Source organism: Lepidochelys olivacea (genome assembly GCF_965140295.1).
Source record: "Lepidochelys olivacea isolate rLepOli2 genome assembly, chromosome: 2".
Classification (NCBI taxonomy): domain Eukaryota; kingdom Metazoa; phylum Chordata; order Testudines; family Cheloniidae; genus Lepidochelys; species Lepidochelys olivacea.
Genome location: NC_140412.1, coordinates 186,552,026 through 186,566,775, shown reverse-complemented (window position 1 = coordinate 186,566,775; position 14,750 = coordinate 186,552,026). Strand labels below are relative to the sequence as shown.

General features: G+C 41.0%; 1 protein-coding gene across 2 annotated transcripts in view; it reads left to right on the top strand.

The window, feature by feature from the left end:
• The window catches only part of PDCD6IP (programmed cell death 6 interacting protein), a 50,480-nt gene that overhangs the window by 27,334 nt on the left and 8,396 nt on the right, over positions 1-14,750 (top strand). For both annotated transcript variants that reach the window (XM_084618672.1, XM_084618671.1), the window contains exons 11-15: positions 4,485-4,596; positions 5,488-5,657; positions 6,821-7,069; positions 10,630-10,764; positions 11,966-12,060. In XM_084618672.1, the coding sequence (XP_084474798.1) occupies positions 4,485-4,596; positions 5,488-5,657; positions 6,821-7,069; positions 10,630-10,764; positions 11,966-12,060 (761 nt within the window). The remainder of the gene's footprint in view (positions 1-4,484; positions 4,597-5,487; positions 5,658-6,820; positions 7,070-10,629; positions 10,765-11,965; positions 12,061-14,750) is intronic.

Genomic DNA, 14,750 nt, shown 5'->3' with positions numbered 1-14,750 from the left:
AGATCAGGACTATCAAGTCAGAGCAATAGAGAGAAGACCAGCTCTTCTACATCTGTACCAACTGAGTCTACAAGGATCTCAGTACCCAGCACTTTGGTTCTGCAAAAGACCAAACTGACGCCTACTGATCATTCAGTACCGTAGGTGCCTTCTGCCACTGTTACCGCTACTCACCTTGCCTCATCAGTACCACCCACTGTTCCAATATGCAACAGTTTTGATTTCCGTGGACTTGGCAGTAACAGAAAAGCCTGAATCTCTCCTGATGAGTTCTTGGTACTGACCATCTCTTGTTCCCTGGAGATTTGCCTAGTTCTGACAGGCCTATCTCCACCTATCTCTGACTGCTCCACCTCTACCAAGTGAGGAGGGACCTGTAAGAGGTGGACAAAAAATATTGCATCCCCTCCAAGGACTCTGAATTTTTATTTTTGCATACATTCCCCCAACTCCCTTTTGGTTGACGTTGTGCACGAACATGGCAGACAGAATCATGTTAAATCGATTCCATATGATAAAAATTTTAAAGTATCTTGATTTTTTTTTTTGGCCATAAGTCATGCTCATAGGATACCTAACAACTTAGATTTGTCAATTATCAAGCCCTCCTGGTGAAATGCAGACATCCTAACTATTCAAAGTTGAATAACAGGCAGAGGGAGTAGTTCAGGTGATCATCATTGCGGGCCAACTGTGTTCACAAGAACATCTCTGCAGGCCTTTTTGGACACCACTGGTAGAGCCTTCTAGATTCAGCCCTTGGGTTTTTCAAGGAAAGTCCAAAACGTAGTTGAGGACCTTTCTTTTGATGGTTCAGAGTTGTTTGCAGAAAAAAAACAGATGAATCCCTGCATACTTTGACTCTAGAGCCACCTTGTGCTTTTTGGGAATGTACACCCTTGCACAAAAAATTTCATTGAGTCCTAGACAGCACAGAGGTCTCATCCCACCCAGTTTCTTGCCTCCCAGAGACATTACAAACCCCAGTGTAAATGACAACACTCCAGAAGAAGAGACCAGTGGCTTGTCAAACATCGACCTCGCAACCCACAACTCTGAAACACCAATTTGGGTGGGTTAGTTGAGGTACTGAGTTACCATACCCATTCTTATCTGCTGCAACAGTCTGCATGTCTCCCTTGCTCTGGAGACTGTTTTCTCATTTCTGTCAGAACTGGGAACATATCACTATGGACAAATGGGTGTTGGAGATCATTTCAACAGGATAATCCATTCACCTTGCCTCTCTCCTTTTCCCATCACTCTTCAGGGAGCCCTCTCATGACCGCCTTTTGCAACAGGAAATCAATTGTCCGGAATCTAAGTGCCAAAGAGCCAACAGATAGGTAGGGGATTTTACTCCAGGTACTTTGTGGTTCCGAAAAAGAATAGCAGTTGGAGAACTATTCTAGATCTAATGTTACTCACAGATTTATAAAAGATTCAGAGGTTCAAAATGGTAACTCTTGTAGCAGTGTCATCATTGGACGAAGAGGATTGGTTCTTAGCCATTGACCTTCAAGAAGTTTACTTCCATATAGCGACCCTCCCTCCTACGCTTCAAGAGCACTTAAAAACATGATGCTCCCATTCAGTCTCTTGTCTGCACCCAAAGTGTTTTCCGAAGTTCTTTCTGTGATTGCGGCTCATCTTCACAAACAAGGAACTCTAATTTTCCCATACCTTGACAATTGGTTGCTCAAAGGATGGTCCTTCAACAGAGCTTTAGTGGCCACCCAGAGGGCAGTACATCTATTTCTCAGACTACAGTTAAACATTCAAAAGTCCACCTTAGCTCTAGTACAAAGTCTGGAGTTCATAAGAGTTGACCTCGATACAGTTGTGGCTGAAGCACTGCTCCCTTCACACAGGTTCATAACCCTACCTAGTTTAGTCACTGTAGTCCAAGTTAGCCCTCAGACGTTGGCCAGAAATTGTCTTCAATTATTGGGACAAATAGCAACTGGCACCTTGGTAATGGATCACTCGAAACTTCACATGCGCTGCCTCCAAGGGAGTCTCAGAACTGTTTTCTCACCAAGCAAACAAAGTTTAAACAAACTACTGTCCATGCCTTTGGTAGTCAAAAAAAAAAAAATCCCTCTTCTGGTGGAAGAACACACTGTTTTGCACAGGGGTACCCTTTGCTCAACCATTTCAGTCAGTAATAACAGATGCATCCCTCCTGCGATGAGGAAGGCTCACCTAGACACACTCACTGTTGAAGGTGGTGGTCTCTTGAGTCCACCTTACATATCAGCTTGCTTGAACTTTAGAGCAGGCCTGTATCCATTCCCTCACACTTATTTGGGGCAAATACATAAAGATAATGACAGACAACATGTAATGCATGTTTTACATAAACTGCCAAGGGGGAATAAGATCACATTCCCTTGCACTGAAACAGTGAGACTTTGGAATTGGTGCAAACGAAACCAGATCAATATCAGTAGCTTACATTCTGGATATACAAAACACCACTGCAGATGCTTCTTGCAAGATTACAAGTGGGAGATGGATCCCACTATACTTCCCTGCATACTTCAATGTTGGGGTGTCCCACAGATAGAACTTGTCACCACAGCCAAGAAGTACTCCCAGTTCTGCTTGAGAAATGGTCTGGGTCACCACTTCCTGGGAGATGCCTTTCTTCTTCGGAGTACAGGCCTTCTGTTTGCATTTCCCATGCTGTTCAAGATAAAGAAAAACAAAGCCAAGGTTATTCTTGTAGTTCCAACATGGCCAAGACAAATGTGGTTGCCTTACCTCACTCAGCGTGGTGTTGTTTTTGTCAACTAATCAGTCTCCGGACCGTCTCCCATCTCTTCTCTCAGGATGCCAATCAAATCAGTCAGCTCAACCTTGCAGTTCTTCAGTTCAAGGCATGGCTTGTAGATGGGTTGCAGGGCAGGGTTAGAAACAAACTGTTCTGAGGGTGAAGAGAGTGCTGCTACATAGCAGCAAACAATCTACAACGTGACATGTATACCAAAAGTGGATTATATTCAAACACTGGTGTGACCTGAAACATCTTTCAACTACATTATTTCCATTATTGTTTTGTAATAGTTTACATTTCAGAGCTAAAAGTGATAGGATTATCTTTAAGCTCTGAAAAATAGCATTTGGCAGCTGTTATGACCTTCCAACATATGGTAGTTTTTTCAGTCTTCGTTTATCCTACAAGGTTTCTTAAGGGACTGGAAATCTCTCCCACAAATCAGATGCCCTATACCGGAATGGAACCTAACTTGGCACTCTGATGTCTTATAAGGCCTCCCTTTGAACTTATGGTCACCTGCTCACTTTTACACCTGTTTATGAAAGCTGCATTTCTAGTAGCCATGACTTCTGAAGAATGGGTGAGATGGAGCTCTCATGGCATTTCCACCCCCTCCCCCCCCGCAACAGAATAAAGTCACACTGCAGCCGCATCCCAGGTTCATGACGAAGGTATCTTTGATCTTCCACATAAATCAACTGTTCATCAACTTCCAGTTTTCTTCCCTAAGCCACACCAATATAAAGGAGATGCGACATTTACATACTCTGTCAGGAAGGCATTAGCCTTTTACTTAGACAGGATTAAGCCCTTTAGGAAATCTCCCAGATTTGTCTCCATTGCGGGTGGAACTAAATGATCTCCAATTTCCAAGCAAAGACTCTAGATGGATATCTGGCTGCCTTACCTTCTGCTATCAGTCTTAGGATCTTCAACCTTCCTCTAGATTATTAACTCACTCCACAAGATCTCTCTCTACTTCAGTAGCAGTTCTTAGAATGTTCCCATCACAGAAATATGTAGAGTTGTACATTCATTCATAGTTTTGCTGAATAGTGTGCAGTCACTCATGCCTCATCCTCTGATGCCATATTTGGCTCTACTATTCTTTCTTCAATCCTAGACTTGACTTCAAAGCCCCACCCTTCCACAGAGGGTACTGCTCCATAGTCACTTAGAGTGGAGCACCCACAGGGACACTACTCGAAGAAGAAAAGAAACTTACTCTGTGCAGTAACTGTAGTTATTCGAGATGTCCCCCATGGATGCTCCCCTGCCCGTCCTCTTCCGCTCTGCTTCAGAGCTCTTCAACGAGCTCCATAGTAGAGAAGGAACTGAGGGCAGTTTGCCTGCGCAGCTGCATATAGCCTTGGTGCAGGGCACGAAACTGCGGGGGATGTATGTGCAGGCCACGTGGACGCTGCTACCTAAAATCTCTGATCTGAGGTACATGGAGCGGAAGTACACCTTGAGTGGAGTACCCATAGTGGGATACATCTCGAAGAACCACAGTTACTGCCCAGGGTGAGTAACCTCTTTTCAGTTTTATTCACTGAAATAACTGTTGGACTGTTAGGTTTAGTAAGTCTTTTTTTCAACTTTATTCTAGGTTCTAAAATTTATCTTTACAATTTATAGTTGTAAAGCCATTTCATAGTTAGGAAAAATTATATTGTATGTAACACATTTTTAATTCTTTAAGTCACTAAGATTATTGGGTGAAGAGGAAGCCACAGACAATGATCTAAGAACAAAATTCAAAGAGCGTTGGCAAAGAACACCATCCAGTGAACTCTACAAACCTTTGAGGGCAGGTAAATCTCACCTTTTCACTTCTCTGGTCCTGGGACTGCTAGTTCCAACAAGATCAATTCAGTTGAAGAAAGGTCTGTCTGCTCTCATTACTCCACTAGAACCAAGATTGGGGGTGTAGCCATAGGAGCCTCTTTGCTGGTTCTGTGCCATCAGAGGATTGATTTTCCTCACACCCCCCACTCTCTTTGCACAACGTTAATTCATAGAGCCCTGCAAATCTGCGGATATCCACTTTATCTCCGTGGATCATTTTTGTGGATCAGATGCTGATGCAAATTTTGTATCCACACAAGGCGCTATTAATTATCTGTCTGTATGTGCTAGTTGTATAGCCAGATCCCACTAGCAGTGTGAAAAGAGGCTGGCCTTCTGACAGAATATCTGGCTTATTGTGTCACTTACATAGTCTGTACTCTTGAGTATAACGGACTTCATGTTTCAGGTTTTAATAACTGTTTGCTTTTTATTAAATTTAGGATGGATTATAAAAAGTCACTTGTTGCCCTTTTCTGAAGGAATTTTGTCAGTAAAAATCCAATTTTTAAACAGCTGTTCCTTACACTGCACTTATCACCCATCACCATGTTCTGAGTCCTGATTTGTATTATTTTGGAACTTTGAACTGACATGCAAGCTTTAAAATTTGATGTGCAATTCACACCACAGAACTTTTTGATGTGCTTTCTTAGTAATTCCTTAAATAATCAACAAATGGGGATTTTAATTTAGATATTTTAAACGTTCATTGCATGAACAGGACTTCTGTTTGAATGTTGTTCTGTGAAAATTTATAATGAATTGCTGATAGGTACAAATGTTGCTGTAGTATAAGACTTGGATTAAAACACGGCTTTGTAGTAGTCTAAATATTTCCTTTGTTTTATTGCCAGAGGGAGCCAATTTCAGTAATATTTTGGATAAAGCTATACAGGCAGATGGACATGTTAAAGAACGCTATCAGACTCATCGGGATACAATTTCACTTCTTTGTAAACCAGAGCCAGAATTGAATGCAGCCATTCCTTCTGCCAATCCAGCAAAAACGATGCAGGGAAGTGAGGTAAGGCAAGAAAATTGAAGGTTGCACATTAGTGGCTACACTGAATGGCAGTGCATTGGGACAACAGTTATTTAGAGACTGTCTATAGTTTCTTAAAGGGGGAAAAAAAAGTGGATCTATACGAAACTAAATCGACAATTATCTCGACAACATTTAGAATAAGTTGCCTTGCACAGGATAACACTGGTATGGTGTATGAAACTGCACTATTTTACAGTATTTGGGGTTCCCCTTAAGGGTTAGGAAAAGGGACTGCTAGAACTGACCTGCTTCCTTCCCAGACTAATTCCTCTCTAGAGTGTAAAAGGAAGTTAAACAGCTGGTACTAAAATCAAGGAAGTTTTGCTCCCAGAAAGGACTACAGAAATTATCGTCTAGTAACCTGCGGATCTCATTTTTATTTTGCTCACTCTTTTTTGTTTACCTAAAATCAAAAGTTCCAAAAGTGATCTGTTTGACAGCATGTGGGAACAGAGGTGATCCGCAGTATGTTTATTAAGATGACCATGGTATGGAAACACTTGAGAGCCCCCAACATAAAGTATTAAGCAATTGGATTAATTCTATTTCCAGAATAGCCATATTTCAACTGTATCAATATGATCAGTTGCCTACTATGGAGCAGTTTGAATGCAGTATGTGTGACAGCATTTTTGCAAATGTTTGCTGCTATTTGATAGATCCTTAAAAATCCTTCCTAGTACTTTGATATTTATGTTTAAAGGAGAATGTTGCTTTAAATATACAAAGAAACAAAAATATTAAAGTATTCTATCCTGGTAGCTCATGCTTTGAAAGTAAAACCTCATTCAATACATAATGTCCATGTAATCTGATATTACTCTCGTGGCTGTAGTGTCATAACTTAACTTTAATATGCTATGGAATAACTAAGGTTGTTAGTCAAGCCATTTGATCCATGTTGAAATTCTCACTCCTGTCAATCATGGAGAAGACTTCTAAAGGAAAATGAAGTATTGCACAAGTGAGCTGGCTTCCCCCATTAACTGGATATAGTAGCGAAAGTTGTTTCAGAATGTAAACTGAATATCAGAGGTCACCAATATTGAATAATCTGTGAGAAATGCAAGATGAGTAATGGAGTACAGCTTGCCAAAATTGCTTCAAAACTAAGTCCAAATATTAATTTAATTTTTTCATAGGTTGTTAGTGTCTTAAGATCTCTACTAGCTCGCCTGGATGAGGTGAAGAAGGAGAGAGAACAACTTGAGAACGACCTAAAATCTGTAAATTTTGACATGACAAGCAAATTTCTGACTGCACTTGCACAGGATGGTGCTATAAATGAGGAAGCCATCTCTGTCACCGAATTGGACCGGATATATGGAAGTTTAACACACAAAGTGCAAGAGACCCTGAAAAAGCAGGATGAACTTCTCAAAGACATTCAGGTACAAAACATTAACAGTAGGTTTCTCCGTGTGACTTTTTTTTATAAACTTGGCAGTACTAGCTCATTTGCTTTCCCAGACCCACAGGACCTTCTCAGATAGCAGGACCGCAGATACCTTAACCTTTTATTCTTCGCTCTTTCCTGCTCAGGACTCCCACTATGCTGGAATAATAGCTGATCAAGTGATCTTTGACTGATAAATAGTTCCCAATGAGAATGGGGGAAAAATATAGGTGTTTTCCAGCAGCCTGTGCCACAGGTTTCCGTTGCGAACTCTTCAAGGCCTTCCCTTGCTCCAGTTCAGCAGCATTGTGATGGCTCCTTAAAGGAAGAAGCCTACTGTAACAGGGCTGTTCTACCTCTACTGTCACTTACACTGTCTCATCCTATCTGGTAAGAGAGACACATTTGGGCTCTGAGGTACAGCTCACCCCTTCTAACCAGCAGCTATAGTTAAACACTTCATCATCAGACTCTTGAAGCCCACCAAGGTATAAAGTTGCACCAGTCATATGCAAATTAGAGTTCATAACTTTCAAACTGTAATTCACTCTGACAATTCCATCCTAGTTTCATACATCAAAAAGCAGGTGGTGCCGGAAGCAGAACTGGTAAAACAAGCAGAAGGAAACATGTCTCTCGCGCCCGTGACAGTTGTTTTCTTGACTACGTCCCATGTAGAAACTACGTTCTTCGAGCATTTTTCCACGTGGGTTCCAGTTGTAGGTGGATATACCTCATGTGTGTCGAGAATATTTTAGCCAGCAGCGTCTGTTGAGTCAGCGCATATGCCCTGTATGTCCTCGCACCTCCACTCCCAAGTCATAAAGGGCAGAGCAGCCCCAGCTGCCACGCATTTCCATCTTAGTGCCCATGACTGAGACAGAGTTACATAGTGTCCATCTATTTCCCTGTTGTATCTTAAATAGTGTTAAGATACTTCTTTCTAGTTAGTGTTTCTATTTTATTTGTGCCTGTTGGTTTAAAAAAAAAAACACCCTGTTTTCTGGCTCTCCTCTTGGTACCAAGGTGTACGTCATGGCTGAGTCTTGGTCTCTGGGCTTTAAAATATGCCCTACTTTCAAATCGCCTTTGTCTGCAAGTGATTGACATACTAAATGTCTTTGTTTAGGGTAGTCGCATATTGCAGGCAAATGTTCAGTTTGTAAATCTTTCTCTAAATGTACACAGCAAGTTCATGATGCCTGTTTTAAAAAGTATCCTTGATAGAGAAGTCAATGAGGAGTGTCAGACTCTCAAGTTCCTCATCGGAAACAACCTGTTTTAAAACTGATGTCTACCAGTGCTCTGGCTACCAGAAATGCTGTTCTGGGAAGTAGCAGGTCTCCTATCTCTTAAGACACTTCATTCTTCTTGGAAACTGGCTTAGAATCCTTGGGTCAATTGTCTGGGGTGTTGCATCTTCATTCATAGATGAAGCAATTATTCCATCTACTCTTTGCACAATAGTTGACTTTAAGGCATTTCAGGATTTTCTTAAACGAATGGTGGAGATACTTTTTGAAGTTACTCAAAAACATCTTGCACATTTTGACATCTAGTCTCATAAGACCACTGGGCTGTGCCAATGAATGCCCTCAAATCCTCTAAAGATATGTGACAGAGCCCTGCATTGATCTTGGCAACTTCTAAAAAAGCAAACTGAAAACACCAAATTCCGCTATGGGGGTTTAAAAAGAAATAGTCACATCCAGAATTTGAGTGGATTGCACCATGGAAATAAGTGTCCTGTAATAAGAATTGTGAACCAATTCATAGGCTCTAGGGATGGAATTAATGATGGAAAGGGTAAACATCTGAAACTTTGTCCAATGGATGAATATATTGAGAGGTCTGAAGTCCAGTATTGGACACCAACTTCTGTTCTCCTTTTTGGAATGAGGAAGTATTGGGAATAGAGCCCTCAGTTGCAGTACTCTGGAGGCACCATGTTGATTGCAGCCGCTGAAGGAGAGAATCTGTCTCTGCCTGCATCAAGGTGTTATCAGAAGGGTTCATTAAGAAGAATGAGGTCAGTTGTGCGCAGTGGACATCATTACCAATTCAGAGTTTGACCTTTTGATCTTAACTTCCTCAAGGATGGTTGCCAGTTGTCTCAGGAGTGTTGCTACTACCTGAGAGGCAAGACTTTCAAATAATACCCCTATTTTGATGCTTGAGTTTTGAGATCACTCTGCTCAGCAAGTTGTCAGAGATTCACAGTGGTGTTCACTTCTCTGTCCATCTAGGTCTCCTAATCAGCTAGAAGTCCATTTCCCCCCCCCCCCCCCATCTCAATCTACAGTTTATAAGGGCAGAGTTGGATTCTGTATCAGTCAGTACATACCTTCCTCAGGACAGGCTGTGCACTGTGACTCATATTTCAAACTTATGTACACAACGAAAGACCTCAGTGAAAGTGTGCCTAAGCATTCTGGCTCACATGACAACTTGTACTTCCATGACTCCATATGCAAGATGGCACCTCTGCCCTCTTCAGGGATGATTCAGACTGGTTTGTCACTCAACCAGGTGCAGCTTAGACTTATCGGTAGAAGTTCCTCCAAGGCCTTTATCTGCCATGGTCCAGAACAATTTAGAGGGTCACCTAAGCAGGAGGGGCTTACTTAATCACTGAATTCATTTGTCCAAACTCATGGGTAAGTATTTTGGGATTGGGGGTTCCTATGAGACCTATTTGCCACGGATGTGACCAAAAAGTGTCCCATATTTCGTTCTTTATGAAGAGTCCGTCTGGGCTCTTCAGATGCATTTCTGATCTGGTGGGCGTTAGAAGCTGCTTTATGCTTCCCCCACACACACTGTTTAGTCCCAAAGTCTTCAGGAAGATAGGTCAAGACAAGATTCAAATGACACTGATAGCACCTGTGTGGGCGTATCCGTTTTCGTTCTCTGACCTAATTCACCTTATCTGACAACCTTGTCTGCTTCCAGTCCTCCTGGACATCATTTCACAGAACCGAGGCCTGGTGCTACACCTGGAGCTAAAATCTCCACAGCTCACAACAAGAAAATTATCTGGCTAATCTGAATCCTCAAGAGCTTTTGATCCAGCTATGGGACTGGCACGGGGGTAAAAGGAAACCCACCTCACTAGGGGCTAATCAGTCATACTCAGTTGGTGGAGTATTCTGTTCTGGATTATTTATTGTCCCTACAATATTTGGGTCTGTCAATTGGCACTATCTCTGTCACCTTCAGGTTCTTCTCACCTCCCTGCTCCCCAACCATTTCCAAATTTCTGAAGGGATTAATTCATTTGTTTCTCCCAATTTGAAGAGCCCTTTCCTACATGGGATTTCAGTGCAATGCTGATGTCCTTAATGGACCCTCATTTTGAACCTCTGTCATGTTCTTTGTATCATCTCTCCACAAAAACGTTTTATCCAATATTTTAAATGCAAAAGTCTCTTAAATACAACACACATAATTGCCTTTAATCCTCAGAGATACTGCTGTGTTTGAATGCCTTGGATTTTAAATTTCAGGAATTTTAGGCATCCTGTGGGACCAAAACTGTTCGTTCTTTTTTTGCAGAATGCACATCAGGAATTTTCAAAGATGAAACAATCAAACAGTGAATCTAATTTAAGAGAAGAAGTTCTGAAGAATTTAGCTGTAGCAAATGACAACTTTGTGGAACTTGTAGCTAATTTAAAAGAAGGCACAAAGGTATAGTAACCCTTACGGAGCCAGAAAGGGTACATTGCTGTGTCCATGCAAAACTGTACCTAAGCAATAAATGACAGCAAACTTTTCAGTTTTGTCAGATGCATTCCTTTCTTTGGCTTACTGTTTAGTCTTTTCTCTAAAATGTGTATCTGTATAACTTTGAATTGCTGCAGTTGTAAAACTTTTTTGTCATGTTTGTATAAAGACTAACACACACAGACTTGTGCCAGAATAACAAAAGGTGTGAATTACACCTTTTTTAGTTAGATTTAGTTAATTCAGTGCAAGACTGTAGACCAGCCCTAGTATTTGGGGCATTTTTTTCCCTCCATCTAAAGTGATGTCAGGTCACTTTATATAACTTTTATTTGTATGCATTGCTCTTTGTGTAGTCTGGAGAGAGATCAGGAAGGCCATACTCAATTGTCTTTTATATTGACTTTTGGTACTGGAAAGTTGTCTCCTGGACAATTTGTCTTGCTTGCTTATCAGTAAGAGATTAACACTATAGTATTGACTACTAGTGTTATGTAATAGTCTGCTTTTAAATTTTATTAAACTAGTACCTCCTGTTTAAATATTCTGATCTCTGAGCGGAAACAAATTTGTCTTCCATTTATATAATATATTTGCAGTTGCCGAGACTAGTTGATTAATCTAGTGCAGCAGTTCTCAACACGTGGCCCAATTAACATACAGCTGTGGCCCAGCTGTGTGCTAAAGGCTGCAGGGTCTGCGTGGCTGGTGTCTGCGCTGCCAGGATGCCCAGCTGGCATGGCGGGATCTTGGGCCCCTGGTGCAGCCCAGGCCCTGGCTGCCATGCCCCACCCAGCGCAGCAGGGTCCAGGGCTGCCATGAACTGCCCCACCCTGCAGTGGGGTCCTCTCCTGGCCCCACTCTTTGAAGGGGTCTCAGAGAGGGCACTGGGCATAGGGGCCTTCAGGCAGGGCCTGCAGTGGTATTCAAGTAGATTGAGAACCATTGATCTAGTGCTTTCCAAACAGAGAGCAAATGTATTTCTGTGTTGTCGTTTTACTAGAATCAGAAGATTGGGCTATGAAATGTCTCTTCATAACTGAGTCAATTTATAAAAACATGCATAATGTTAAACATTAACTTGTTTTTTAAATGGGGTGTGAATTATGCTTATGCAGCTCTTAAGACTGTATTCATTGCAATGTGTTCACTTTTTCTTTGATAGTTTTACAATGAATTGACAGAAATCTTGCTGAAATTCCAAAACAAATGCAGTGACATCGTTTTTGCCCGTAAGACTGAAAGAGATGAACTTCTAAAGTAAGAATCTAGTATTTTGTTTAAGCATTAACGAAAATAATCTATATTAGTCATAACAAGTACAACGGTTGTGCTTACTGTGGTACTTAACTGAGAGTAGGAAGAAAGGAAGGATGGCTCTCTGGATAAAGTACAGTTCTCACAAGAATAAGTTGTGCCTTTCTAACACATTAAAATTATTTGAAAGGATCATCAAAAGGATGGTAAAGGGAGGGCAGTTGAACAAATTATGAAACTTCCAGAAATCTCTTCACAAGATGCTGTTTATCATTTTATCCTAGCTATTGTCTGCATAATTTAGCCTTATTCATATTGGTATCCACCCCTTTTTTAAAATTTTCAGATAAATACCATTTAAAGCTGAAGATCATTGCCCCAGAATTCATTTGTTTGTCAGAAACGACAGTTGTCCTAATACTTTGGATGTCCTCTGACAGATATTTGGAGTTCACTTGTACGAAACAATTTTTCTCAATGTATCCTGTTGAAGGGAATTCTCAAGCGGTACTTTGTAAAATGAAAAAGTGTTTCCTATAATCTGTTTCATGCTCTACTTTTGTATAGATTGTTTTTACCACCCTCATCATAGTGTTTGTGCACATTCCAGTAGCGCATTAAGCGTTGACTACCTTTCTGTCATATCTTTGTGCTCTCATCCTCTCCCCATGGTGAGAAGCATGTGCAATGGAGTGTCTTGTTTACAGATATTTTTTAATATGCATGTTGCTATGTATTTATGTTAGAGAAAGCAAGGTCAAAGAAATGCCCCTCACACTTGGGGTAAAAGGTGATGAGGGGATTCCTGGGGAGTTGATGCCATGATCTTGGACCAGCCCCTGAGAAAATTCTGTCGTGTTGCCTTTTAACTTTAAGTGACCTTTGTTCTATGATAACCCAATTGGACTTCTCTGTACTAGTCACTTGATACACTGCTATTCCATATACTCTTAAACTAACTTTGTTCACTTTCAGAACACTGCTTCTTCCACAACCCCTCTGTTGCCTCTGGTGGTTTTTCCTTCCTTTCTCTGGATCTTTTTATTTTTGCTATGCTTCTGAAGGGAAGTATTCAAGCTGAAAGCGTCAGGTCATAAGGTGATCATCAGCTGGCATCAGGAAATCCTCCTGCCCCCTGTGTGCCCATTAATGTAAACCTAATGCTCCCCATTCAGTCTAATTCATTCTGGTGATCTTATGTAAGGCTAAGATTTTGTCATGGGTATTTTTAAGTCATGGACAGGATGCCAGCCATAAACAAATATGTACACAGTAATGCAGTTTTCACTACAAGAATACAGAAGCTTTTAAATTTCCTGTTAAACCATATATAACTTTGACTACTGACAAGATTGTTAGTGTAAAATGGTAGTTTACTAACAGTTAGAGCTTTCCATGTTTCTGAAACAGCTTGTTGTATTTCTCCAGGCTGTCATCTTTGAGTGTCCGTCATCTCTCAAGATATCTTTGAGACAAAAATGATCTCTAGCAGTCCGCACTGTTATCGGGCACCAACAAACTTCTCAGAGCTATTATGGCCAAACTTGGAAAATGATCTTAAGTTGCACCAAAATTTTACGTCAGGGCACTTCATTTCAGAAACTGCACTGCTGTAGCTATAAAACTCTGCTTTTGCCAACTCGTTTTCAAACATGGGAATAGACTCAAGTACATTTAGTGATGCAACATCAAGAAGTGTGGTCTGATGGGGGTCAAACACTCGGCAGGCTTTAAAAAAACTGCAGCTGGTTGACAAAACCATTTAGTACCAGTCATGTAGGCTTTCTTAGCTAACAGGTTGTCAGTCATGCCACTGAAGGACTTTGCCAACTGGCAAGATCAGCCAAGTCATTTGCCACTTTACGTGATCTGATTTCTGGTTTTTCATAAGCAGTGCAAGTTGCCATTATTCTTGGTGCAAACAGTTCTAATGCTACAATAGCTGCGTTTATTTCCATTGATTTTACTGCGTGACCACATCTTCAACAGATGAATTACAGCTTCACTCCTATTCCTCCAAAAAAAATAAAAAAAAATCCACCTAATCCTGCAGGTGGCTGGTATGAAAATGGACAGCTTCAAACCAGCTGTTCCACCATATGGTTACCAGTGAAGTTGGAATTGCAGGCACTTTCCTTTTGCTGCAACGATTGACTGAACCATGTTTTGTGCACAGGGCAGGAATAAAATGCCCTTTTTATGGCAATGACAATTTCATTTACTTTTTCCAAATGTTTTTATCTAGGTTTTGCCCACTAAGTTGAGAAGATGTGCTGTGCATGTTACGTGCATTGCATTTAGAAAAAGTGCTTTGACTGTTCCCAGGTTTTCTTCATATATGCAGCATTGTCAGTGACAAAAAGCAGTGACTTTTTCAAAAAGAACTCCATATTTCTGAACTGTTTCCACCACTGTGTGACTCAGTTTTAAAGTTAAATCTTCAAACACACCCTATTAGTAAAGACTTCAATTCCAAACTACCTTCCCCTTGTCGGCTTGAAGTGTCTGCAAAAGACAAACCGGGATATTCGCTATGTAGCACCCTTCTACATCAGTAGTTTCACCTGCTATGAGACCAATTCCAAAACTTTGATTCAGCAGTTTTCAGGTCATTTACATGTCTTTCAAAAAGCTTTGGCAAGTATGTTTTTTGGAGATGATCCAAGGTAGGTATAGTCTTCATAGAGCTTTCC